Raw genomic sequence first — 22,881 nt, 5'->3', positions numbered from 1 at the left:
AGCAGCCTTTTGATTGGTAGAGGTCTTCTTCTTCTTGTCTTTGATATGTTTCTGTTTTTTTTCCATCTGCACTGTTTTGGTTGGAGACGAGCAACAGTGTGGAGTATCTGTTACTGACTCTGATTCAATTGTTACGTACACCAGGCTAACCGTGACTTGTAGATAACATCATGATCTATGATTTTCTCAACAACGACGTCTCCATGCTCAACTATACTAGCTAGCTACACTATGTCTCATATTCCTAGGACAACCGAGGCAAAAAAAGGACCATGGTGTAAATATTGTCAACAACACCGAAGCACACAGCGCTTTGACAAGCACATCAAGTCCTGCAAGGTCAGAAATCAGGAACAATTAGAGCTAGCGGCACGACAAGAAAACCATTCAGAGAAACGGTGCTTAGGGAGATCACTCGAGGAGCCAAATCAAAAAAGAAAGAAAACTGTTGAGGTGTTAACGTCTCTCTTTTTCAACTTCTTAAATTTACAGTTCTGTGCATCTTATCAGGCTGACGGAGACCGGACTCAAGTCAATGACGAGGTTGAAGCGGGTCCTCCAATCAGCGGTGCGGGAATATTTCATTTCATTCTGTCTTTCAACTGTGCCTGACAGACTTGAGTCTTGACTTAGCAGAATCTGGTAACGACGAAACCAATGTCCAACAGATATCAAGTGCAACTTTTATTCAAGTTGTCCACCATCCTCAAAGTGGGAAGCACGACCCAGTCATAATTCCCCTTGACAGTGTTATCCCTTCAGCTGATCAAGGCAACCACGAAGCTGGACTTGGCTCTGCATTGGAGATCAAACCGTGGGCGCCCTTTCGCAATCGTGCCGACTTTGAATATGCGGAAACAGCTGTCAAGGGATTATTAAGTAAAGCAATAGTAAACACACAGTTATATGGGATACATCATGGATGGGCAGATAATACTAACATTACATTTCGGAACTATGCAGACATCGAGAAGACTTTACAAGTAGCACGTGCGCAATATGTCCAGGTGGGCAAAGACGACCCTCAAAATCGATTCTTCTAACCTTTCTTTCAGTTTCAAGAAGGAAATGTTTCTGCATGTTATCTAGGAGAAACTCATTACTTCAAGTTTCAGTACCGAGATCCGTGGAAAATCTATCGCAACTGGATTATGGATGAGACATTAGCGCCTCTCATCCTTTGGCATCCTTGCCGCAAATATTATTGCCGTCGAAATGGTAGGATAGTCTTGAAAGAACGCATATACGACGAGTTCAATTCAGCCAACAAATGGTGGGACGTACAGGTAAATATATAGTATATACATTTACATGCTTTCTGATGTGGATTAATTTGAATGCAGGAATCCTTTCCACAAGAAGAACCACCGCATTGCTTTCTACCGATCTCTCTCTGGCTTGACAAAGGCAACATCACTAAGCGGGTCAAGAAGCACCCTATAATTATTCGTCCGCTATTTTTGCCGCGGGGGGTAAGAAATGCGTCGGGAAATGGAGGAGGTGTTCTTGTAGGGTATATGCCCATTGTAAGCGTTTTTTCTGCTACACAGGGGCTTCTTATTGCATTGTTTTTACAGCCTTTGGACCCGGCCGACCCATCTGACAGAAACACTGCTGATACCATTAAATGGCAGTGCTTCAAGCGTGAAGTTTACCACAAGGTTGCCGAAGTAATATTCCACTCACTACGATGGCCTGCACGCTTCGGAGAAGCAATGGCCTGTGGTGACAAAATTGATAGAGTGATACATCCAGGAATACCAGTCAAGTCTGTTGATGGCGAAGAAAGCTGTGCGCTAACAGCTACGCGTGCGGCCCTGGCCAAATTTCCATGCCCGAAATGTCTTGTCTGCCATGACAGTTTAACGAAACTATGCGGAAATTTTCAGTGTCGCACAACTGACAACATGGAGAAGGTGTACAAGCGTTCAATCACAGCATCAAATAAAACGGAGGCTGAACGAATCTTACAAGCCCACGGATTACATGCAACCAAGGTTTTCTCCCCGTATTTTTTTTATCTTCCACTCACTAGCTTTTTACAGAACTTTTTTTGGTCACTCGACCACTCAGACCCATATTGTTCCATTTCATACGATAAATTACACTCCGATGATCTAGGAAAATGGGGTAAGCACATCTGGCCGCTCCTCCTCACAGTGTTAGCAGAAAACGGAAACAAAGGCCATATGGCCAGAAAGTAAGTTTCAACTACACGTCAAACTTGACGTCTCACTAAAACTCGGGATATATAGCATGCGGAATGTATCAAGATGGCCTGGACTCAAACACTTCATGAACGTCACCACAGTCGAATATGCGGATGGTCAAGTGTTTTATGATATACTCAAGGTGCATAGTCCTTAATACATTATTTATTAGCGCTATACACTGACTTTTCTGTTCTTCTAGTGCATCCTCCCATGCATCGTCCAAATTCTCCCTAGGAACTCAACATTAGTACATGGTATCCGAGCCTATGCTAGATATCGGCTCATGATTGGCCTCAATTGTATGACCGAAGGGAGGACACACCGGCTAAAACAATATATTATTCAATATGAACAATGTTGTGAAGTGAGTAGCGGTTCTACATGTGTCTTGATTGTTTTCTAATGGTTCTTATAATACAGCACATTTCAAACAATTACGAGAAGGACTTCCACTTTAGCAAGCAACACGCCATAAATCATATTCTCACAGAAATCCGGCAGAAGGGTGCAACGGATAACTACGACACACGAGTCAGCGAGGGCTTTCACCAAGAGGCGCAAGAAGCCTACGAGCAGACAAACCGGAAAGATACAGACAGCCAGGTAAGCAAACATATTTATGTGTACCAAAAGCCCGATGTTCAGTTTCCACAGATGGCTCGCATTGACGAGAACCCAAGAAGCCATCGCCCACATACGGATGACCGTTGACAACTATGATAAAGCCCACCATAATGACACTGAGGACCAAGACTTAGGAGATGACGCTGGCAGAAATGATGACCAGAGGTCGACACAACCTACCCCCGATAACCACTGGATGCTAGGATCTCCCACAAACCTGACAAGCTCGGTAGTCATGGAGCATTGCGAGGGCCTCAAAGGATTTGACAAGCGTCTGCGGAGTTTTTTAGTCTCAAGTTGCAATGTAGCCGTTGGAGATGGTCCCATCTCAGTAAGCTGATATTAGATATACTTTACAGCTCTAACATTGTTCTATGTTCCACAGATCAGGAAATATCAATGCATTTATCTTAAGTATCAATCACACGAAGACTGGAGCGAAGGACGGGACATCCTTCGCTGCAACCCCAACTTCAATAAAGAATCACGCTTCGACTGTGTTCTCATTAACACAGACACATCGGAGCCAGTTCCTGCTCGACTCCAAACCGTCTTTCGATGTTTCCTTCAGTCCTCTTCGTTTGATATTGTGTCGGTCAAGATATTCAAGCCATCAAATGGAATTCCGAGGACCAGATGGTCGGGGGCACTTTTGTATGATGAAGCGAGAGATTTCAAGCTGGTCATGGCTAAGTCCCTGATTCGGGGAGCTCATATGATCGAGGCTTTTGATCTGAAGGAAGGCCGGTTTTATTTAAATGACTTGATTGATGGTGATATGTTCCTACGTTTCGGGAACTGACAACTAGACTGCTTTTATTGTTAACTACCACTAGTAAAATCTCAGGTGTCACATTTTGAACCGTTGAGCTAAGTCTGTCTGATGGCATCTATTTCAACCCATACATGCTCTCTTTTGATCTGGTCATGTCTGGTCAGAGAATATCTGTCGCTCGTATCCCTCTTACCCCAGCTAATCCGCCTGATCGTTTTCTGTCCCAGTTCCGATATGTTTCTCATCAGACACAATCTGTGTCTCTTATCTTCTTATCCCAGCTGATCCGCCTGATTATAGTCTGTTCTATTTCTGATCCGATTCTGATCACCAACGGCTCAGATCATCAGGTGGCCCAGGTAAGTTACAGACATTCGTAGGGTCTGATCTGGTTAAACGGATTTTTCCGACAGTTGTCCCACTCAGCATCAATGTCATCCAAGTGCATCATCTTTGAACCGGACCCCATTTTATCATTGACCCACCCCACCAAACCTTGAACAGACCCGAGCGCCACGATGTCACCGCCGTACTCAGGCTTGACGCGCAAGAGCATCTGATATCTGATAGCACCAGCCATCCATAGTGATAAGCCTGCCCTCCAGCTTGAAGGTTCGACGGATACCAGGATGTGCTGCCATTGGCTGAACAAATTCAAAATTGAATTTGTGGCTGCAAGACGAAATAGCTCTAATTACGTCAGAAAATGCCTAGAATAGTTATCACAGATCATCTCCCGTTGACCACCGTCCCATCCTCCATTTCCACTGAACCCCCATAGACCACCAATGCCGCCATGGAACGCTGCCAAAGCCAAGGTCAGTCTCCCTCCCTCCCTCCCCTCCCCTCACCCCATCGCACTCACCGCCCATCGCACCCCAGGTCCAACTACGGTAAACCCCATCTCTGCCCCTTGCCTTGAACCCATCCCTAACGCTTATCATATCACACCACCCCCGCGCCCCGTCCTTTCCTCTCGCACTCCTCCCCCTCCAGCCTCTCCGTCCATCGCTTGGGGATCATAATGCAGAACAAGGAGGCTAAGGCTTGAAGCTCTCGCCGGGACATTGCTATGCGGCTTGTGAGGGCAAGATCGAGAGCGCACGGGTTAAGGTGGAAGCTAGTCAGTCCCACCTTTGTTCTTCGTTCATCGTTCATCGTTCGCGCTTACCCACCACCACCACCACCACCTCCAGTCATCCACGAAGACATACACGTCGAGCTTCTCGAGCTCCTCGAGCTCTACTGCGAACTCCTCCTCGCCCGCTTCGGCTTGTTGGATCAGAAGTGAGTTTTACCCCCACTCGCTTGCCCCACTCCCACTCCCTTCCCCCTGTGGGGAAAAGGGAGGGTGCAGAGTGGATGGGATTGGACGGCAAGGCTGACGATGCAGTTCGCGAGAGCCAGATCCAGGAATCAGTGAAGGCGTATGCAGTATCATACACGCAGCCCCGCGGACGGACCTCAAAGGTGAACTATCTCCTGCCCTTTCCTTTTCTTTTCTTTCTTTTCTTCGTAGACCCTCCTTGCATCACGCGGCTGATCATGTCTCCCCTCCCTCCACCCAACTGACTGAACTGACGCCCCCACCGCCACGCACACGACGCACACGCCAAAAAAGAACTACAGGTCCTACGAGAACTACTCATGCACAAATACGGCCGCGAGTTCTCCGCAGCCGTCATGGAAAATCGAAATGGATGTGTCAGTGACCGCGTAAGTCGACACCTCCTTCCCCTGCGCTACTCGTATGATCACGCCGGGCCTACCCCAGTCTCCTCACTCTTGGGGTGCACGCACCCACTGGGGGCCTGGGTGATCTATCCAGCGTGATCAATGATAATTCAATCATATATATTTATATTTATAATATATATATCATGTGTGTCAAAAAAACGACACACAAAACACCGCATCCCCATCGCTGACCGAACCTTTTTTTTTTTTTTTTTTTTTTTTTTTCTCTTCTTTCTCCTTCTTCCCCGAAACAGGTGCTGAAAAAACTGACGATCGCGACGCCGTCTGGAGAGCTCGTGGATGGCTATCTCGGAGAGATTGCGAGGGGATATCATGTGGATTGGGCACCTGCGCCGCCGCCTTTACGCGCTGTTGATGGTGGCGAGGGCGGCGATGGGGGAGATGGCGGGGGCGAGGATGACGATAACGTTGGGGGAGGGGTGAGTGGTTTGATGATTCTATTGGCACTGTCGCTGCTGTGAGACCGTTCGCCCTGCTGACGAACCATATGCAGACATCGAGTGCGCAGCGCCGGCGCCGAGACGCAGCCTCAGCCCAACCCCCCGCCATCGTCGACGGCGCCACGAAAACGAAAGAGACGTCCAGAGCGGCGGCGGCAGACGCAGACGCAGACGCAGTACCGAGACTGCCGAACCTCCCGCCTACGGAGGACGAGGGCGAGGACGAGAAGGGGGCGATTGAGGAAAAGGAAAAGCTGAAGCCAAAGCCCAAGCCCAAGGACGCGAGCGCAAACGTGTACTCGAGCGCGTACTCGCCGCCTCCGCCGATGGTCCAGGAACCCGAAGATGAAGATGATTTTTCCGCGCTGGCGAGACGGTTTGAGGCGTTGAAAAGGCGGTGATGTGGAGGAGTTTTTTTATTTACTTGGGAGGTGGGGGTGGTGGAGTGGGAGTGTGTGCAGATGGGATGGGATGGGAGGAGATGAAGTTGAGGTTGGTTGGTGAGCTGGAGGTTTGCACGGTGTGAGGCTGCGTTGTGATGAAGCAGAGTGGGAGCTGAAACCGGATTTTTTTCTCTCTCAACGATGTCATAAAATAAAAATAAAAAGTGACACAGTCCATATGTATTCATATTCATACTCATTCCCCACGCTCTCACAAATCTCTTATGCTCAGGCTGTATCTCCGGTCCTGTTACAGTTAGTTCATACATTACCGCGCTTGCACAAACTGTATATACACCCCTTGGCATCAGCCTGGCATTTTTATTTTGTACTGCTGTACGGATAAGGAAAGGGAGAGGGAAAGGAAGGCGGGTATATATGGTATATATTATATATGGTTTTGCCAGAGTCTGAATGCAAGTTCCGCCGGCGACCTTTTTCGAGTACTGAGAATGAGTTGGGTGGGTAGGAGGATGATGCCCTGATGGGGTTGGGCGCGCTCGAACGGTCGAAAAAGGATGATATTTGGAAATAGCTGACCGGCCGAATGGTTGGAAAAAAGGGACTACTAGGGAAATGCTGTACGGCCACTCTATCTCTTACGGCGAGACGCTGAGGGCTGCGCGATAGCGGGGGGATCAAGTTCGTGTACACGCCCACCGTCCGTTTTCGGTTTTCCGGCGGTGAGGAAGTAAGGTCAAGGAGTACGGATCTGAGTCACGGTGTACAAGTGTTTCTTCTTCTTTTCATCTGATCACGGCATGTCCAGAAATGTATTCAATTCGAACTGCGGAACATTCTAGTGGGCATCTCAGCATCTCAGCCGTTGAGGGCGGCGTGGTAAATAGAAGGAAGGAAGGGGAGGCGGAGTGACGATAACGGGAGGTTAAAGGCAAGATCGGCGCTGGAGGAACACAGGGACCGGAGGGGAGTAGGAATGGACGGTGATGCGTCTACTGGATCAGAAATAGATAATGTGTAAGAGGAAGTTGGGGTAGAGCGGGGTTGACACGGACAGAGGCTGTATGAAGGGTAGGCAGAGATTGTGTGAGAGGCAAGGGGAGAGGCTGGGGACATGTGCTGATAGGACTGGTTTATGGTTATATTGGAGGTGTTAAGGCTACCTAGTGGAGTGTGGCGGCGGAGGAGGCATTTAGAAGAAATTGTTTATTTGGAGTAGTTGCGAGCTGGAGTGCCATACGGATGTTAGCCAAGGGTGTGGTCGGACAAGAGAGCGAGTAGCATGGAAGACTGAATTGAATGTAGGAAGAGTGGAAGAGACGGCGGAGGTGAATGAGAGGTGACGAGAGGGTGCTGACTAAGACCATCGTTGAGCCCCTGTGCGAACCACGATCGGTGGGGTGTCCATATATGGAAGTCAGTCGCCAGTCATGCCGAGAGCGAGAGCCTGACGCGAAAAAAACCTTGAGCTTCAATTGGACACGCTGCCGACCAGATGGAGATCGATGCTGCCATATCGTGTAGCTGGCATCGACGTGGGGAGGGGACTGCGACTGCTACTTTGCACAGGCTATCGCGCGTGAGTGAGCCAAGACGGGAGAATGAGTGTAAACACCCACCGCTAATTCCGAGTGGTGGCCAAACGGCAGACTCCGGACGGAGAGAGTCCTCGGCCACGTGGATCTCCTATTCGCGCGATCGGAACGGCACAGAGCATCCTTCGGAGAGAGTCGATGATGTCCGCCGGATGTCTCTCATTTCACCCAATCTCTTTATAACCTTACTCTCCCCTCCACTCACCACTCTGCATGTCGACCGCTACAATGTCTGCCCACTTCTCGAACCCTCTCTTCCCACCCCACGACGACGCAGACGACCTCGACGACTTTGCCAGTGACATCGGCTCAGATGTCTACACCGACATCTCCATGGATCCCTTCTCCCCCAGCATCGCAAGCTCAAGAACGTCGGCTGATATTTCCATCCGCTCAGCTTCACCCGCACCCTCCGTATATTCTCTCACAAGTTCTCTAAGAGCCCAGTCTTTCCGTCACGAGTACGGCAGAGGCCTCAATAACTACTCCGAAGTATATCGTTTGCCTGCAGACGACGAGGAACTCGAACGTCTAGGTCTGCTCTGCCTCGTCTACCCCCCCCCCACCCTCTAATTTTCTCGGCAGATAAACAATACGACATGTTTTACAGAGTCATGGGCAAATATCCAAATCCCCTCCCACAAATACTCGCAGACGACGTTCCTGGAGAAACAAAGGCCGTTTTAGATCTCGGCTGTGGAAGTGGAAAATGGTACCCCTCCTTTTTTCTCTCCGTCCCTCCACAGGCTTATTTTCGCTAGGATCATGGATGTCGCGTGTGAATTTCCACACTCGACCGCGGTAGCTGTCGACCTCGTTCCCATGCAGTCTCTGTAAGTACCTCAATCTCTTCCTTCTTCTTACAGACACTCAGCTAACAAAGTCACTTTTGCAGATCCATGCCGCCAAATTGCAGGTGAGCGCTCTCACATGACCACCGCTGTTTTTTTTGTTTTTCCGGCCACCGCTAATGCCTAGCGTTCCTAGGAGTGAAGTCGACGATATTAACCTCGGACTTGAACATTTTTACGGTGACTTTAACGTCGTCCATGCCCAGCTTATTTCTTCAGGGGTAAGTCCTCGGTGCCTTTCCACCGCGCCCTTCCTTCTCACCCCTCGCAGATCAAAGATTACAAAGGCCTCATAGATCACATCAGCCACGTCCTCAGACCAGGCGGACTCATCGACCTCACAGAATTCCCCTTCACCTTCCACTCCTACGACAAGAAAATGATGCTCCCCTCTCCCGACGACCTCCAGGCCCCCTGGGCGCCCCTCTGGATGTCCCTCGCCAACGGCGCAGTGCGCAAACAGGGCGGCAGCGCCGACGCGTCTTTCAATCTGCACAGATGGATCTCGGAGCACCCCGCGTTCGAAGATGTGACGTACAGGGAGTGGTGGATACCGTGTTCGCCGTGGCTGCAGGGGAAGGACGCGGAGAGCGTGTTTTGGAACGAGATTGGGGCGACGATGCGGGATGATATTTTGGTGGGTGGACGGCGACGGTCTTTTTCGCCTCCTCTTTCTTTCCTTTTGCAAGCGGTGACAATGCTCATGACGTTTTCTCTCTCTCTTTTTTGATGTTACCATCATCACAGGCGTTTATGAGCTCTGGACGGCCGCTTCTGCTCGGCAGTGGGTATTCGGAGGCGCTGGTGGACGATATAGAGGCAAAGGCGCGTGCTGAACTGCTCGAAGCTCGGACTCCAAGTTATGTCCATGTACAAAATGTGTATGCGCGGAAGAAACATCACTGATTCTCTGTTCCTGTCGTTGATGTCGTCGTTCTTGTTTTACCTACCTACCTACTTTTGCTTGTTGATGATACCGCCGACACTCTAGATTATTGTACTAGTTTTTTTTTTTTTTTTTTTTTGGTTTACGAACGGTCACGTTGACGTTGACCGTTGTATGTTCTAGTCGCTACACAGTTCTCACTATCATCTATATAATGCATATCTCTCTTACACGCACACCTCTGCGCGCTTTTCTGTTTCGTTTCTCATTTTTGCCATTTTTCGCAACCCCGCATCTCGATACCAACTCGGGGTTTGCTGAAGCGAGAGATGGATGGGGGGTTTTGTAAGGTGGCTGTATGAACGGAATAATCTGATTTTGATTTTTTTGGTGATCGTTCTCTGATGATGATCGAGATTGAAATAAAGGAGTTTCTGATCGAAGGAGAGGGAAGGGAAGGGAAAGTGAAAATTAAAAGGAGAGAAAGGGAGAAGGGAAAAAGAGTCCCTTCTAAGAAAGATCATATGACATTCGAAAGAATTAAATTAAAATGAACGCCCCGCATCAGTGATGACGGACTGGGAGGGGAGAGCAGAGAAAAAGGAGATAACTGTGATGATAAAACGAGGAGGAAAAGTAAAAAAATCAAAAGGGAAAGGAGAGGGAGATAGTGGCTAGAAAGATAATATGAAGTCGAAGAATCGAAATGCGTGACGGACTTGGCACATACTAGCTATAGCTGATTGGTCGAGTTTTCAAAGCCGATGTCGGGCGCTGCGTAGGATCGTGGACGGCGTGGGCCGCAGTCGCACAATCGCACAAAAGGCCGAACGCAGCACGGTGCTGGTGAAAGGGGATAAAGCTTGGAGCTTGAAGGGGATAATCTGGGTGTGGCAGCGGTGGTGGGCAACGGTGAGCGAACGTTAAACTTGAAGGTTTGAAGATTTGAATCTCAAGATTAGGACACTCGAGGACGGTCTCGAGGGACTCCGACAGAAGGACCAACCGTCTGACAAGTTTGTCCAATCATCATCCGTTGTACACCCACCGATGACGACGTATCCGATTATCCCCAACTCAAACATCGGATAGGCACACCACACACACGTCTCTCCAGCTATAGCTACACTATCGTTTCATAGACTCACATGCGGTCATTAATCTATCAACTTTTGTATTTTTGTATTATTATCTTTCATTTTGCCCCAAGATCCGGGCGGCCAATGGCGGTCGTGCCTGCACTTGCCGCTTCCCCCCTCCGTGCTATCGGTATGAAGATGAATGACGGTTTAATGTCCTCCGTTCCGCGCAGGCCATGCGGTCATGCAGCCCACGTTGGTTGATTTATGGCCAGTGTGGAAGATGGCAGAGCCGGGGACTCGGAGGGGCCGCGTGTGTGTGTGTGTGTGTGTGTGGAGAATAGGAGGAGGTCCACGTCGGTATTACCAGTTCAATTTAATTATGATGATGGTTCGTTCCGCGCAGCCATGCTGGCATGCAGCACGATGTTGGGTTGATTGTGTGGAAGATGCGCCGGGGATTCTTAGCGCCGGGCGTGTGTGGGGAGATAGGAGGAGGATAGGAGGCAGAGACGGCGTGGGGTAGATCGGTGTGGTTTTCGGAGCTTGGTGGTTTGGGGACGTTTATTGTGATACGATAGTGCGTTCTAGGAGATCGAGATTGAGAATGCGTTTTGGACACTGGGCACGCGTGTGTATTGTGTATTGCATTAGCATTAGCGAGAGAACGGGTAGACTTGGTGCTTAGTTTCAAACCACCGTAACGGGAAGAAGAGTGTGTACAGCCCAACTAAGAGATCGAGACTAGGAGGGTGGTAACAGCAGCACACTTACCGTTTGCTGCCAGAATCATCCGCGGGATTAGGGTTTGGAAGCTTGTGCGTGTGGTGTGGTGTGGTTAGAGAGGGAGGAAGGAAGACGAAAGAGCGAAGAGACGTATACGCGTGGTGTTTCTCCGAGGAGGATGTGTAGTATAGGTTCGATGGGCTGCCAGTGGCCGGTCTAGTGACTTGAGACTTCACACGCCGCGGCGTTCGTGGATTACCAGGAAGAAGGCCAAGAAGGCTAAGGAGGGCTTTTTGTAAGAGGTAGGGAGTGCTTTGAGGATAACAATAACGACGAGGACAATTAGAGAGAGACGGAGAACCCGGAGACGAGAAGTGTTAGAGTATGCGTGGTGGGTGGAGTGGAGTGGAGATGAGATTTTCTTTTGGGTGGGGGTTCTAAGATGCTAGAAGCCAATGACTACGTAAAGACTGTGTATTGTGTATAGCTGCCTAGAGGCGACTGGCTCGGACTTGGGATGATAAGCTTCAGATGGCGGCGGTGTGGTAGTCCTCGTCATGCCGTTCTCAGTCTTCTTCTAGGCTCGATTCAGGGGGGGTGGACTGTAGAGCTTTGATGAGAGACTAGGCAGGGTGATTGGTCGTGCCAGTGATCCAGATTCCATGGTATATTTCCTGGACAATGATGGTGGACCGAATCAAAGGCCGGCTAATACCTCGTGCGCATTGCTAGAATCTTGATACGTCTCGTCACCCATCAGGGTGTTCAAAGCACATGATATTGCAGCATGTCTTGAATGCGAGAGGGCGTTTTGATTAGGCCGCTGGCAATTGACACAAAATGCAGCGTAATAGAGGGGTTTTTGATTCTGCTAGGATTGTAACTTGGATATTGGCCTGGGCTTCAAGTTGATCTGTGGGGATAGTTCGATGATCGATCCAATTCAGCTAGCTTGCAGATTGACAATGTCCGCAAGCATATTCCGGGAAAGTTTGGAGAGAGTTGACCGCCAGTCACGCTGCCAGAGGTCGACACCAGTTTGTCACGTTGTGGAGAAAAAATCGTGGCAGAGGTAGTTTTAAAAAAAAGTGTTGTAATAGCGGCCGTACCTAGTGTAATTATTACCCAGACTCGGAGCACCAGACTTGCCCGCCCGCAGTTGGTGAGGCCAAACTCATCCTGTGAAAAAAAAATCCACGGATTAAAACGTACCAATAAAGATATTCCATGCTCGGGATCGTGTAGTCGCGGCACAAACGAGGCAGACGCTTCAGCACTGTTAGCCCCACGGTAGTATGTCCCGTTAGCATTCGCCAAACTTACATACCCGATTTGGTGACTCCGAGTCGGGAAAACATACGGTCTAATTGGTTGAGCCTTTTCGATGAAGTTGAAGTCTGCAGTCGAGCAGAGAAAACTCACAATTCTGAACTTTTCGTTATCAGGGACGAATCTTAATTCCCGCTTAAACACATTGACGCTGGCACGCACCGAACGTTACTGAGAATTAATGGCACTTTAGATACCGCTGTCATGACGCAAGCCATGCAAATACCCACCTTCATTGATTCATTGAAAGGGCAGTCATACCCCTGCCACTGCTGCACCAGTATCATAGCTCTTCCAAGGTTCTAGAAGTAAATATGGTAAACTGATCAACACGTTTGGAAGGGTCCTGGAACACCACTGATTGATATGCGTTGTGTTTGATCCGTGACCCGCTATTGGTCCAAAGGACCGTCAAAGGTTACAGAGCGGATAAATCATACATATTCAGATACGGCACGGGAAAAGCAACGCCGTGAATTGAAGTTGCGGCAGAAAGCCAAAGTCGAGTGCTCAATTATCGTCAAGGCAACAAGGTGAATGGTCACACTCACCCGCTGATGTCGTGGCACGTCATTCAGTGAGAATATGTCCCAGGACGGATGCACGCTTCGAGCTTACGATGTTAACCTGCTGTCAATGACTGTGCTCTTTGTGCCACGCTGAGAATGGGTGCGGGAGGACGGTGATTGCGCGAACATGTTTCTGATGCGTGGGATCTCCTAGTTTCGTGGAAAGTCGAGGTCCCTGATGGTGTTGTCTAGCGGCTGAAATCGTACGAAAGGATGAGAAGTTTTTAAACGTTGTGGAGGAAATATGTAATCGGTACGCGACCGAGGGTAGCACATACCTCAACCTTGACGAGCTGCGATCATCGGAGCCTCGTTCTTTTCCAAGGTTTCTCTTAGAAGAGTCCCTCGGGCTCACAAACGTTTACACATTTGTAATTCAGGCGAAACATGAGAAAATCTGACGGTAATAATGGTAGGGCCAGCCTGAGTGCGAGCGCTCCGAAAAATAGACGACTTGACGAGGGAGATAACCTGAGATCCGAGAGGTGCTTATGCCTGGGCCAGGTAGTCATGCATCATGGGACACATCATAGACGTTATCGTTACAATGATCTTGCGACCGTTCGTAAGATGCTTGAACGATATATCTGGGTTCTTTTAACGATATCGTCGTTGTGAGTGGGTGACGGCACTAATACAGGATGTAGTTTGTTTTGGCGCCGGTGGAAATTCATGGCTGCACATCGGGCGCTAAACTGGAGCTTGCCCAGGCGCGTACACCTTGCATTCATTTCTGAGTCTTTTACTTCCAAGGCAATCATCTAAGCCTTGTTTAATCCAATCTCTGTTCGTACATTTTTTGGCCGAGGGATACCGTATCGCTCAACCAGCGTCATCATACGATAGTGCACAGGGATGGAAGAGTCACAAGATCTTCTGATCAGCCAAATACTGCAGCCAAGTAAGGGCAATAGTGATGACTTGCTAGAGAAAATCGGACTGGGCGGTATACCGTCTCGCGAACAAGTATATCAAGAAATCGAAGAAAAATTGCTATTACCTCCTAGCACTTTACCCGAAAACTGGCTTTCAACTTACCAGATGTATGGTTTCTTCTGGTCAGAAATCGTCTCGTCTACAATGTTGAATATAATGGACATAGACATTGGCAACGCGAAGTTTCAGTCCCTTCTTTGTTGACGTATGAACCTTCTCCACCGCCAACATCTCTTACATTCGTCCGTTCAGGGCTGCAAGGTCATGTCACCGGTTATGCAGAAGTAATGGCCTCTTTACTCGTCTGGTCCTCCCGAACTCACCAATAGTATTCAGACTCCTAATCCACATGTATCCACAGGTCTTACTTCTACTTCGATGGACCGTGCTCCTGGCCCTAGTAAAAACTTCGTAAGAGGAAAATCGGGTCACGTCCCTTTCTGGCCAGGAGGTTTGGAAGATGTTATCTCGAGTTCGGGAAATAGTTCTATTGAATCTGCAAAGGGGCTGAGGACTGTCCCGCCTGGTTTCACTAGAGGCCTCCGTCTACCTGGAGACGATTTTGAAGACGAAGCACTTGCCCAATTCGATGAAAAAATCAATGCAGAGGGCATTAAAGAGAGTGATATGGTAACATTTTATCCCTCTTATAACATGCTGTTCCTTACGTTCAACCGATTGCTATCCAGCACGACGATGTTAATGGTCTTCCTGATGGTGAACGCGGTTTCGAGGACCTTACATCGCAAAATATGGGTGATATAGATGATTTATTGCCTACTACAGTAAGCTTCCCGAGCAAACCCAAGTCCTTCCTCTAACCTCGGCTTAGCGAACGCATCTAAGACCCACCAAAACTACTCGACGAACTAGATTAGCAACTATTATCAAGCGAGATTGGGCTCATGTTGTTGATATCAATAAACCGATGACTAACTTCCGTGAACTGGTGCCAGAGATGGCTCACGAAGTAAGTAACTCTGCCTCTGTATCTTACGACCCCATCAATCGATTCCTACCATTAGTATCCGTTCGAACTGGATACCTTCCAGAAAGAGGCAGTATACCATCTGGAGATGGGCGACTCTGTTTTTGTCGCCGCTCACACCTCCGCTGGAAAAACTGTAGTTGCTGAATATGCCATTGCCTTGGCTGAGAAGCATATGACCCGGTTCGTGCCCAAGCGCTTATGTCTAATAAAGTGCCTAGTCTGACTATTGTTATTTTACTAGAGCAATCTATACATCTCCTATCAAGGCGCTTTCCAATCAGAAGTTCCGAGATTTCAAGCAAACCTTTTCCTCTTCTTCGGTTGGTATTCTGACCGGAGACGTACAGATTAACCCCGAAGCAAGTTGTCTTGTGATGACCACGGAAATTCTGCGCAGCATGCTATACAAAGGAGCTGATCTTATCCGCGATGTTGAATTCGTCATCTTTGACGAAGTGCACTATGTCAATGATGCAGAGGTAATTTTTTTTATAAACTTTCAACCGCTAAAAGCCCTTCTGATGTCAGTACGTCAGAGAGGCGTGGTATGGGAAGAAGTAATCATCATGCTTCCTGATCACGTTAACATCATTCTATTATCTGCAACCGTCCCAAACACAAAGGAATTTGCCGATTGGGTTGGGTGAGTAGCATTATATCTCCTTTCGAAATGTCACAATACCTGACACGAGGTCAGACGCACTAAAAAAAAAGATATATATGTAATCTCAACAGCACAACGGCCTGTGCCTCTGGAGCATTATATTTATGCTGGAAGGGAAACATTCAAAATTGTAGACGCAAATCGAAGATGGATTTCTGAAGGGTGTGTACTTTTATTCGATGGAGTCGTATCCTTTGACTTATCACCGTGTTTAGGTACAAAGATGCAGGAGAGGCCCTGAAAAGGAAACAGGATAAAGCGCGCGAAGCTGCTGGATTGCCGCCAGTACAGCGGGTTGGCGCTCGTGGTGCAGCCCCACGAGGTGGCCAAAGGGGAGGGACGCCAACCAGAGGCGGACAAAGAGGTGCTACTCCGAACAACAGGGGAGCACCTCCTGGGCGTGGAGGAGGACCATCACGTATTATTCATACTGGGGCTGACAAGAATCTATATGTGCATTTGCTCAATCATCTACAGAAGAAGACACTACTACCTGTTGTGGTCTTCACGTTCTCCAAGAAGAAATGTGAAGAAAACGCGGGGACGTTAACGAACGCGGATTTATGTACATCGGTCGAGAAAAGTGAAATTCATGTCGCGATAGAAAAGGCGCTTTCTCGATTAAAAGGTGTTTTTTCATAGAGTTCTCTAAATGCTATACGATTATTGACTGTTTTATACTACAGGTACGGACAAAAAATTACCACAAATAAGTCGAATGCGTGATCTGCTTTCTCGCGGCATTGGGGTGCACCATGGAGGAATATTACCCATTGTAAAAGAGGTAAGAAATTTCTGAACTCGACTTCATTGTCCTCATCTGTTTTCACAGGTTGTTGAGATTTTGTTCGGTCGTGGACTGGTGAAGATCTTGTTTGCCACAGAAACTTTCGCTATGGTGAGGACGCCCGTGTTGAAACGCCTGGCATTTTCACACACACTGATATTCTAGGGAGTAAACATGCCTGCGCGATGTGTAGTTTTTTCCGGTATTCGCAAACATGATGGAAAGAGCTTCAGAGATATTTTGCCTGGAGAGTACACGCAAATGGCGGGCCGTGCGGGAAGGCGTGGTTTGGATCCTACAGGAACGGTTATTATCGTCGTTAACGATGAACTCCCCGATGTGCGCTCATTTGTGTCATATGTTCGTAGACGCATTTTTCACTTATCATTCACAGCAAACATCGATTCAACATATGATGCTCGGTACTCCGGCAAAGCTTCAATCACAGTTTAGGTTAACGTACAACATGATTCTCAACTTGCTTCGCGTTGAAGCTCTCAGGGTTGAAGAGATGATCAAACGCAGCTTCTCTGAAAACGCTTCTCAGAAGCTCTTACCTGATCAACAAAAAGAAGTTGTACAGGTATGCACCTTAACTCTAACTCAAGCGTTGCAATGGTTACTGGACAACGACCGGTTTAGCATGAAAAAGCTCTATCATCATTGCCCAAACTTCAGTGTGAAGTTTGCTTGCCTGATATAGAGCACTACTATGACGACACCTCTACCATCGTACAACACAACGGGAGGCTCCTAGCTATGGTCATCAGCAACCCTTCAAATTCAAATATGCTAGCATCAGGAAGGGTAGCTGTCCTCAGAGATTCGGTTTGTCAACTCCCACACCTCGACGATAGTGTAGAATTGACCTTCCCTCTAGCATTTCAGGTCAAATAACGTAGCAATTCTACTAAAAGCAGATCTGCGACAACCTTCGAGTTTTGGCAGAAGGTTCTTTGCACTTGCTCTTGTGGACCAGAGCACCAAAAGTGGCGAGTTTGGTATGTGACACGTCTTGATTATTGTATGCCACGAACTCGTCACTAAAGTGATAATTACAGACGTCGACGAACAGTCTGTTCCCCCTCACTGGCCGCCTACGCCTGCTTCTTTACACGCAGAGAATGCAACGTATGAGGTTAGGAGCGTGCCTCTAGCTAGCATAGCCCTTGTGACAAGCCGGATTATCAAAGTATATAGAATCTCATAAAAGTGGACATGTTCTAACTGGCCCTCGCATTGCTAGGTTGACACAACGAACATTATCGATGTCCATAAGAAGTCCGACCTACTTGAAGCCACGCATTCGTTGAAGATGCTCGTTCAGGAGTGGATGTCCTCAGGGGCTATACCTGAGGTGGACTGGGGTCGTATACGCACTTTAGAATTTCAGGAGACATTACAGGCGAGAAATGGCTTGGTGAAGCGTCAAAATAGCGCATCATGCACCTTATGCATTGATTTCAGCGAACACGTGAGTTGATCCAGCTGTCCACTACAAAAGCTGACCCTTTTGGTGTAGTACCTTTTGCTCCATGGTCAAAAGATTTTAAAGAAGAATATCTCATTTTTGAAACTGGCAATCTCTGACCAGAATTTGGAACTTATTCCCGATTATGAGCAAAGAATTGAGGTACTGAAGGAGCTGAATTTTATTGACGATAATTCAACGATACAGCTTAAGGGTCGAGTGGCTTGCGAGGTATGCAATATGTCATAAATGTCACATCTTTACTGATAATGATGCAGATCAATTCTACAAACGAGCTCGTTCTCACGGAGCTAATTCTTGAAAATACCTTAGCCAACTACGACCCTGAAGAAGTGGTCGCCTTGTTATCGTGTTTTGTATTCCAAGAGAAGACAGATATTGACCCGATCATTTCGCCAAAGCTAGAACAAGGACGTGATGCTATAGTTGCCATACTCGACAGAATAGGTCGTGTTCAGGACCGTCACAAAGTTGTTGTCGAAGAATTCCGGTCCAATCTAAAGTTCGGCCTAACGGAAGTTGTTTACGAGTGGGCTAAAGGGATGGTAAGTTGGTGCTTTTCTTTTTGCAATGTTTATATGCTGATCCTGGGGAAGCCCTTTGAACAAATCACGGCTCTGACTGATGTTGCGGAAGGTACTATCGTTCGGGTGATAACGCGTCTAGACGAAACATGCCGAGAAGTGCGAGATGCTGCCCGTGTTATTGGCGATGCAGATCTATTCAAGAAGATGGAAGAAGCACAAATCAAAATTAAGAGAGACAGTAAGTAATTCATATTCACGACCTTGAATACCGACTGATGCACCTCTGTCAAAGTTGTATTTGCTGCTAGTTTGTATTTTTAGCGAGGGCAGGCAATCAAAATATACCTTCACACACGAGCGAGTCAACTGAAAGCGTCAAGCATAAGTATAACGGTTTGTAATGCACGATGTCCCCGAGATCCGCAATAGATTCCGGTGAGCGAGTTGACATGCGAAGCACACTTGCTAACAATCATTCAGCCAGTTCATTCGCATGGATGTATTAAACACTCCCGATAGCTGGCTGTACGTGGGCAAATAACAGGCTAATGTGAGTAAGTGATATCCATCAGAAACTCTGATGGCGGAGGGGTGCTGAGGCAGAACAGATTAATATTCAGAGCAAGTGTGAGTCGTTCGACAAAGAAGGGCAATGAAACAGCTCTAAGAGAAACGCGAAATGACACTTGGTCGAAATTTTGACTACAGATCGTCCTGTCACTATCAAGGACGAGCGCGCTGTTTGTTACCCCATGACCAGCCTCGATGCTTCAATTCGCTTACTTGTGTCTTAGTCGAGACGCACGACAAACAATCAACCATTTTGAGTTGATCTTGCGGCACCAACTTATTTGCCGCCAGGTGAGATCCGTGATATAGAAGGTAAGAGTGCAGCGATAAGGCTCACCTGGTTTGGGGGGATTTCAAGATAAGTCTGACGAGACTCCCTCGTGTATTGATTATCGCGCTGGATTGAGACTAGTGGCCTGCGATATCTCGTACGCGTGTAAGTGCGAGGAACTCGTCTCCCACGGGTCCTCTCGGCTAGTTAGGTTGGCGGCAGTTGTTCGGGACCTTGCCGCATATATGGAACAGAACACCAAGTTATTTTTCTGGCCGAAAGTCGAAGAAAGTCATTTTCGATTCCCGTCATGTCTTCAGCACCGCCAGTGGCTTCCGTCCACTCTGGAATGGAGGCAGCGCAATCATTCCGTCACGAGTATGGAAGAGACCTGAACAATCAGTCAGAAGTCTATCGTTTAGCCGCAGACGCTGAGGAGTTAGATCGTCTTGGTGAGTCCGTTTTATTGTATGTTGTGGCACAACTGTAAACGTATAGCGTGTAGATAAACAATACGAAATGTTTTGTAAAGTGATGGGGAGGTATCCACCTCCAGTGGCGGAAATATTGACAGGTGATGCGTTCGGCGGAGACAACACCAAGGCCGTGCTGGACCTTGGTTGTGGAAGTGGAATATGGTAAGGTCTGCATGAGCGCAATCCCAACACCCCTAACGGCTCGTTTTCTTTAGGATAATGGATGTTGCTCGCGAGTTTCCGCAATGCACTGCGGTGGCTGTTGATCTGATCCCCATGCAATCAGTGTAGGTAGACAGATGAGTAGCTCTGAATTCCATATGGGACAAACTAACGGCTGCGCTAGGTCCATGCCTCCTAACTGTAGGTGAGAAGAAGAAAAATGAGTCTCTCAAGGCCCGCAAATGATACCTTCCTCCTTCAGGAGCGAAGTAGATGACATAAACTTCGGATTAGAACACTTCTACGGCAAGTTTGATGTGGTTCACTCGAAACTGATATCATCAGGCGTAAGTCATTAGTGAGAGTCACTGTTTCACGAACCTTTTTCAAACTTTTTCAATACATTAACTGCAGGTCGAAGATTATCAAAACCTGATAGATAAGATTAGTCATATTCTACGGCCAGGAGGCTTGATTGACGTCAGCGAATTTGCCTTTGTCTTTTATGGCCGCGACAAAGAAAAATTATCTCCTCCGCCAGGGACGGTACAACCACCCTGGGCTCCCCTGTGGATGTCCCTTGCTAATGCGGCCGTAAAGAAACGTGGAGGCAGCGCGGATGCGTCTCTGTACTTACATTCATGGGTCTCTGAACACCCTGCTTTCGAAGACGTGGTTTATCGCGAGTGGTGGATACCATGTTCTCCGTGGCTTGAAGGTGATGACCCAGACACACAGTTTTGGAACGGCATAGGTTTAACTATGAGAGACGATGTATTGGTGCGTAGAATGCTCATGGTAGAGATGCCTTCGACTGAAGGCTCCGACAGGCTTTCATGAGATCTGGTCGACCTCTTCTGCTTAGCGGTGGACTTTCGGAAGAATTTGTCGACGATATCATGGCTAAAGCGCAGGATGAGCTTATGGAGGCCAAGACGCCGATCTATGTTCACGTACAAAATGTATACGCTCGTAAGAAGCACACTTGATGCTCGTCTCACAGCACATCCTGAAGCGGAGCTATCGCTTTACTCTTTGGAGGGTTATTGTTGGGGTGGGAGATAACATCCAAGCGGATCTCACTGGCCTAGCACTATGGGATTACTCAAGCATCGATGACAGTACCAAATTCAAGTTGGCGGTATCAGATACCTACTGTGTGGATGGATAAAGAATTTTCTTTTTGTATTATAGTCATAACCCAAAGTTATCGGATGAAAAAAGCTATTCCTGTTAGCATTCATCTGATTGTTCTGATTGTCTCTGTAATATGAATCCAAGAAAAAAGATCGAACCAGCAAACTGCAGTGGCAGCATGCTGTGCGGTGCATGTTTGATGCGCGCATTCTGATGGACGCCACATTGGCCCCTCTTTAGTCCCATACAGTACCACAGCATAATATCGACCATCATTTGGAAACCATGCATGAACCACTTCTTAGCGCAACCTCATGCTGTTCTGACTCTAGGACACCTGCCTTTTCAGATATCATCTCTCCTGATCCCGCCCAGGACAACCAAAACAACCAACGCGAAAATGCGCATACCCCCGCAGCAGAACAGCCGACGCCTTGTGGCATTCCTGCGTCTCCTCCTCGTGGTTTGAATATAACTCATCAAAGGCGAAGAGTCAATCCGGAAAGCCTTGCTCTCAAACTTGGACCGGACCTTGTGCGTGATCTGGATGCGCTCATTCCACCGGGGAACACGGAAATGCCATCCTTCGCTGTCCGAAAGGAGCTTCAAGAGCGTTACAACATCGACAGGAGACACATCTATGACTATTTTCACAGCAAGGGTTTACGAGTCGTCAAAGAAGATAAACACGGTAATGCTGTTGTCCCCAAGGATATGGTTGGCTCGCCATCGCTGGTAGATATATGCGTGATATATGCTGCCACATCAATTTTCACCTGACCGCTACTACTTTTAATCATCCAGCCGAACCTTCGTCCTTTAAGGCAAGCTCCCCCTAAAGATCCCATTTTAATGCGTCGTCACCCTGCGCACCTTTTGAGCAATACCACCCGCAATGGCACTCCCCTCAAACCCCGCGGAATTACCAAAAGTAAACCTGGTCGCCCAAGAAAAAATGTTCCGAAGCAAAGAGTCCCGTCGACCGAGACGATATTTTCCCGAAATGATCTCGGTCAATCTAATCAATCAAGTTATACTATCAGTCCTTTTCTTCCGCCTAGCATTCATCCCTGTCTCAGCGCAGTTGAGGTTCAAGAAATCAGCTCCCTGCAATCGGCTGAAAGTCTTTCAGAAAACAAAATTTATCCCGTGCCAGCGGAAACTACATGCGATATTTTGCACACTTATCAGCTTGATTCTAGGCCTGTGTTTGAGAACGTGAATGAAATACAAGGTCCAGGACCGAGCTCAGCCCCATCGGCAGCACCCTTTGAGTTCGGAAAAGATCCTGCTTATAAAATCTACGCGTTCCCTTCACCTGACCACAGGCCTCTTGTCCAAAGAGAGCGTGAGGCATTCTACCGCTTTCTTTCTGATATCCTTGGACCGGTGCATGGCATACAGGAGTCCGTCTGTACGTACAAGTTATACATGGAACAACAGTCGAGAATTTACTACGCAAGGCTACTTTCATCGCCCTATGGCAGCTCCCGTAGCCATCGCGTCGAATCATCGCAGGGTCGGCACGTTCAGGCTTCTAGGGAAAATGAGTTCCGGTCCTGGATTTTCTCTGGCTTCGATGACACTGGGAACTTGAATAATTCTACCTCCAGGCACAG

General features: G+C 47.9%; 9 protein-coding genes across 9 annotated transcripts; 7 read left to right on the top strand and 2 right to left on the bottom strand.

Annotated features, from left to right (window-relative positions):
* Positions 1-231: 231 nt before the first annotated feature.
* On the top strand, positions 232-3,639 carry SERLADRAFT_432782 (uncharacterized protein; the record flags this gene model as incomplete). The annotated part of the gene is made up of 12 exons (XM_007312947.1): positions 232-568; positions 634-1,007; positions 1,056-1,286; positions 1,344-1,526; positions 1,578-1,997; positions 2,046-2,200; positions 2,256-2,352; positions 2,413-2,577; positions 2,634-2,816; positions 2,868-2,919; positions 2,972-3,168; positions 3,223-3,639. 12 exons carry the CDS (start codon positions 232-234, stop codon positions 3,637-3,639), a joined length of 2,811 nt encoding a protein of 936 aa, XP_007313009.1.
* Positions 3,640-4,400: 761 nt separating this feature from the next.
* Positions 4,401-6,211, top strand: SERLADRAFT_405023 (uncharacterized protein; the record flags this gene model as incomplete). Its single annotated transcript, XM_007312946.1, has 7 exons — positions 4,401-4,430; positions 4,699-4,735; positions 4,809-4,899; positions 4,959-5,082; positions 5,242-5,328; positions 5,604-5,789; positions 5,864-6,211. The coding sequence occupies 7 exons, from the start codon at positions 4,401-4,403 to the stop codon at positions 6,209-6,211; spliced, it is 903 nt and encodes a 300-aa protein (XP_007313008.1).
* Positions 6,212-6,431: 220 nt separating this feature from the next.
* Positions 6,432-6,599, top strand: SERLADRAFT_376807 (uncharacterized protein; the record flags this gene model as incomplete). Its single annotated transcript, XM_007312945.1, has 1 exon — positions 6,432-6,599. The coding sequence occupies one exon, from the start codon at positions 6,432-6,434 to the stop codon at positions 6,597-6,599; it is 168 nt and encodes a 55-aa protein (XP_007313007.1).
* A 1,438-nt stretch (positions 6,600-8,037) lies between these two features.
* SERLADRAFT_432780 (uncharacterized protein) lies at positions 8,038-9,566 on the top strand (the record flags this gene model as incomplete). Its single annotated transcript, XM_007312944.1, has 7 exons — positions 8,038-8,344; positions 8,395-8,521; positions 8,571-8,642; positions 8,705-8,725; positions 8,797-8,881; positions 8,932-9,351; positions 9,408-9,566. 7 exons carry the CDS (start codon positions 8,038-8,040, stop codon positions 9,564-9,566), a joined length of 1,191 nt encoding a protein of 396 aa, XP_007313006.1.
* A 560-nt stretch (positions 9,567-10,126) lies between these two features.
* On the bottom strand, positions 10,127-10,691 carry SERLADRAFT_376803 (uncharacterized protein; the record flags this gene model as incomplete). Its single annotated transcript, XM_007312943.1, has 2 exons — positions 10,127-10,458; positions 10,519-10,691. 2 exons carry the CDS (start codon positions 10,574-10,576, stop codon positions 10,280-10,282), a joined length of 237 nt encoding a protein of 78 aa, XP_007313005.1.
* Positions 10,692-11,800: 1,109 nt separating this feature from the next.
* On the bottom strand, positions 11,801-12,564 carry SERLADRAFT_455812 (uncharacterized protein; the record flags this gene model as incomplete). Its single annotated transcript, XM_007312942.1, has 1 exon — positions 11,801-12,564. A coding segment is annotated over one exon (310 nt), but the record flags the coding sequence as incomplete, so codon positions are not given.
* Positions 12,565-14,035: 1,471 nt separating this feature from the next.
* Positions 14,036-18,967, top strand: SERLADRAFT_444703 (ATP-dependent RNA helicase; the record flags this gene model as incomplete). The annotated part of the gene is made up of 21 exons (XM_007312941.1): positions 14,036-14,292; positions 14,352-14,469; positions 14,522-14,815; positions 15,018-15,155; positions 15,211-15,356; positions 15,418-15,655; positions 15,713-15,819; positions 15,874-16,002; positions 16,056-16,468; positions 16,527-16,624; positions 16,673-16,738; positions 16,793-16,966; positions 17,022-17,210; positions 17,270-17,455; positions 17,508-17,628; positions 17,689-17,819; positions 17,874-18,101; positions 18,150-18,329; positions 18,377-18,664; positions 18,716-18,884; positions 18,939-18,967. 21 exons carry the CDS (start codon positions 14,105-14,107, stop codon positions 18,965-18,967), a joined length of 3,630 nt encoding a protein of 1,209 aa, XP_007313003.1.
* An 830-nt stretch (positions 18,968-19,797) lies between these two features.
* SERLADRAFT_432778 (uncharacterized protein) lies at positions 19,798-21,114 on the top strand (the record flags this gene model as incomplete). Its single annotated transcript, XM_007312940.1, has 7 exons — positions 19,798-19,939; positions 19,993-20,125; positions 20,179-20,250; positions 20,310-20,330; positions 20,388-20,472; positions 20,540-20,905; positions 20,956-21,114. The coding sequence occupies 7 exons, from the start codon at positions 19,798-19,800 to the stop codon at positions 21,112-21,114; spliced, it is 978 nt and encodes a 325-aa protein (XP_007313002.1).
* A 714-nt stretch (positions 21,115-21,828) lies between these two features.
* SERLADRAFT_376794 (uncharacterized protein) lies at positions 21,829-22,263 on the top strand (the record flags this gene model as incomplete). Its single annotated transcript, XM_007312939.1, has 1 exon — positions 21,829-22,263. The coding sequence occupies one exon, from the start codon at positions 21,839-21,841 to the stop codon at positions 22,040-22,042; it is 204 nt and encodes a 67-aa protein (XP_007313001.1).
* Between the last annotated feature and the right edge of the window lie 618 nt (positions 22,264-22,881).

Source organism: Serpula lacrymans (genome assembly GCF_000218685.1).
Source record: "Serpula lacrymans var. lacrymans S7.9 unplaced genomic scaffold SERLAscaffold_1, whole genome shotgun sequence".
NCBI lineage: Eukaryota > Fungi > Basidiomycota > Agaricomycetes > Boletales > Serpulaceae > Serpula > Serpula lacrymans.
This window is presented reverse-complemented; position numbering and strand designations above follow the sequence as displayed.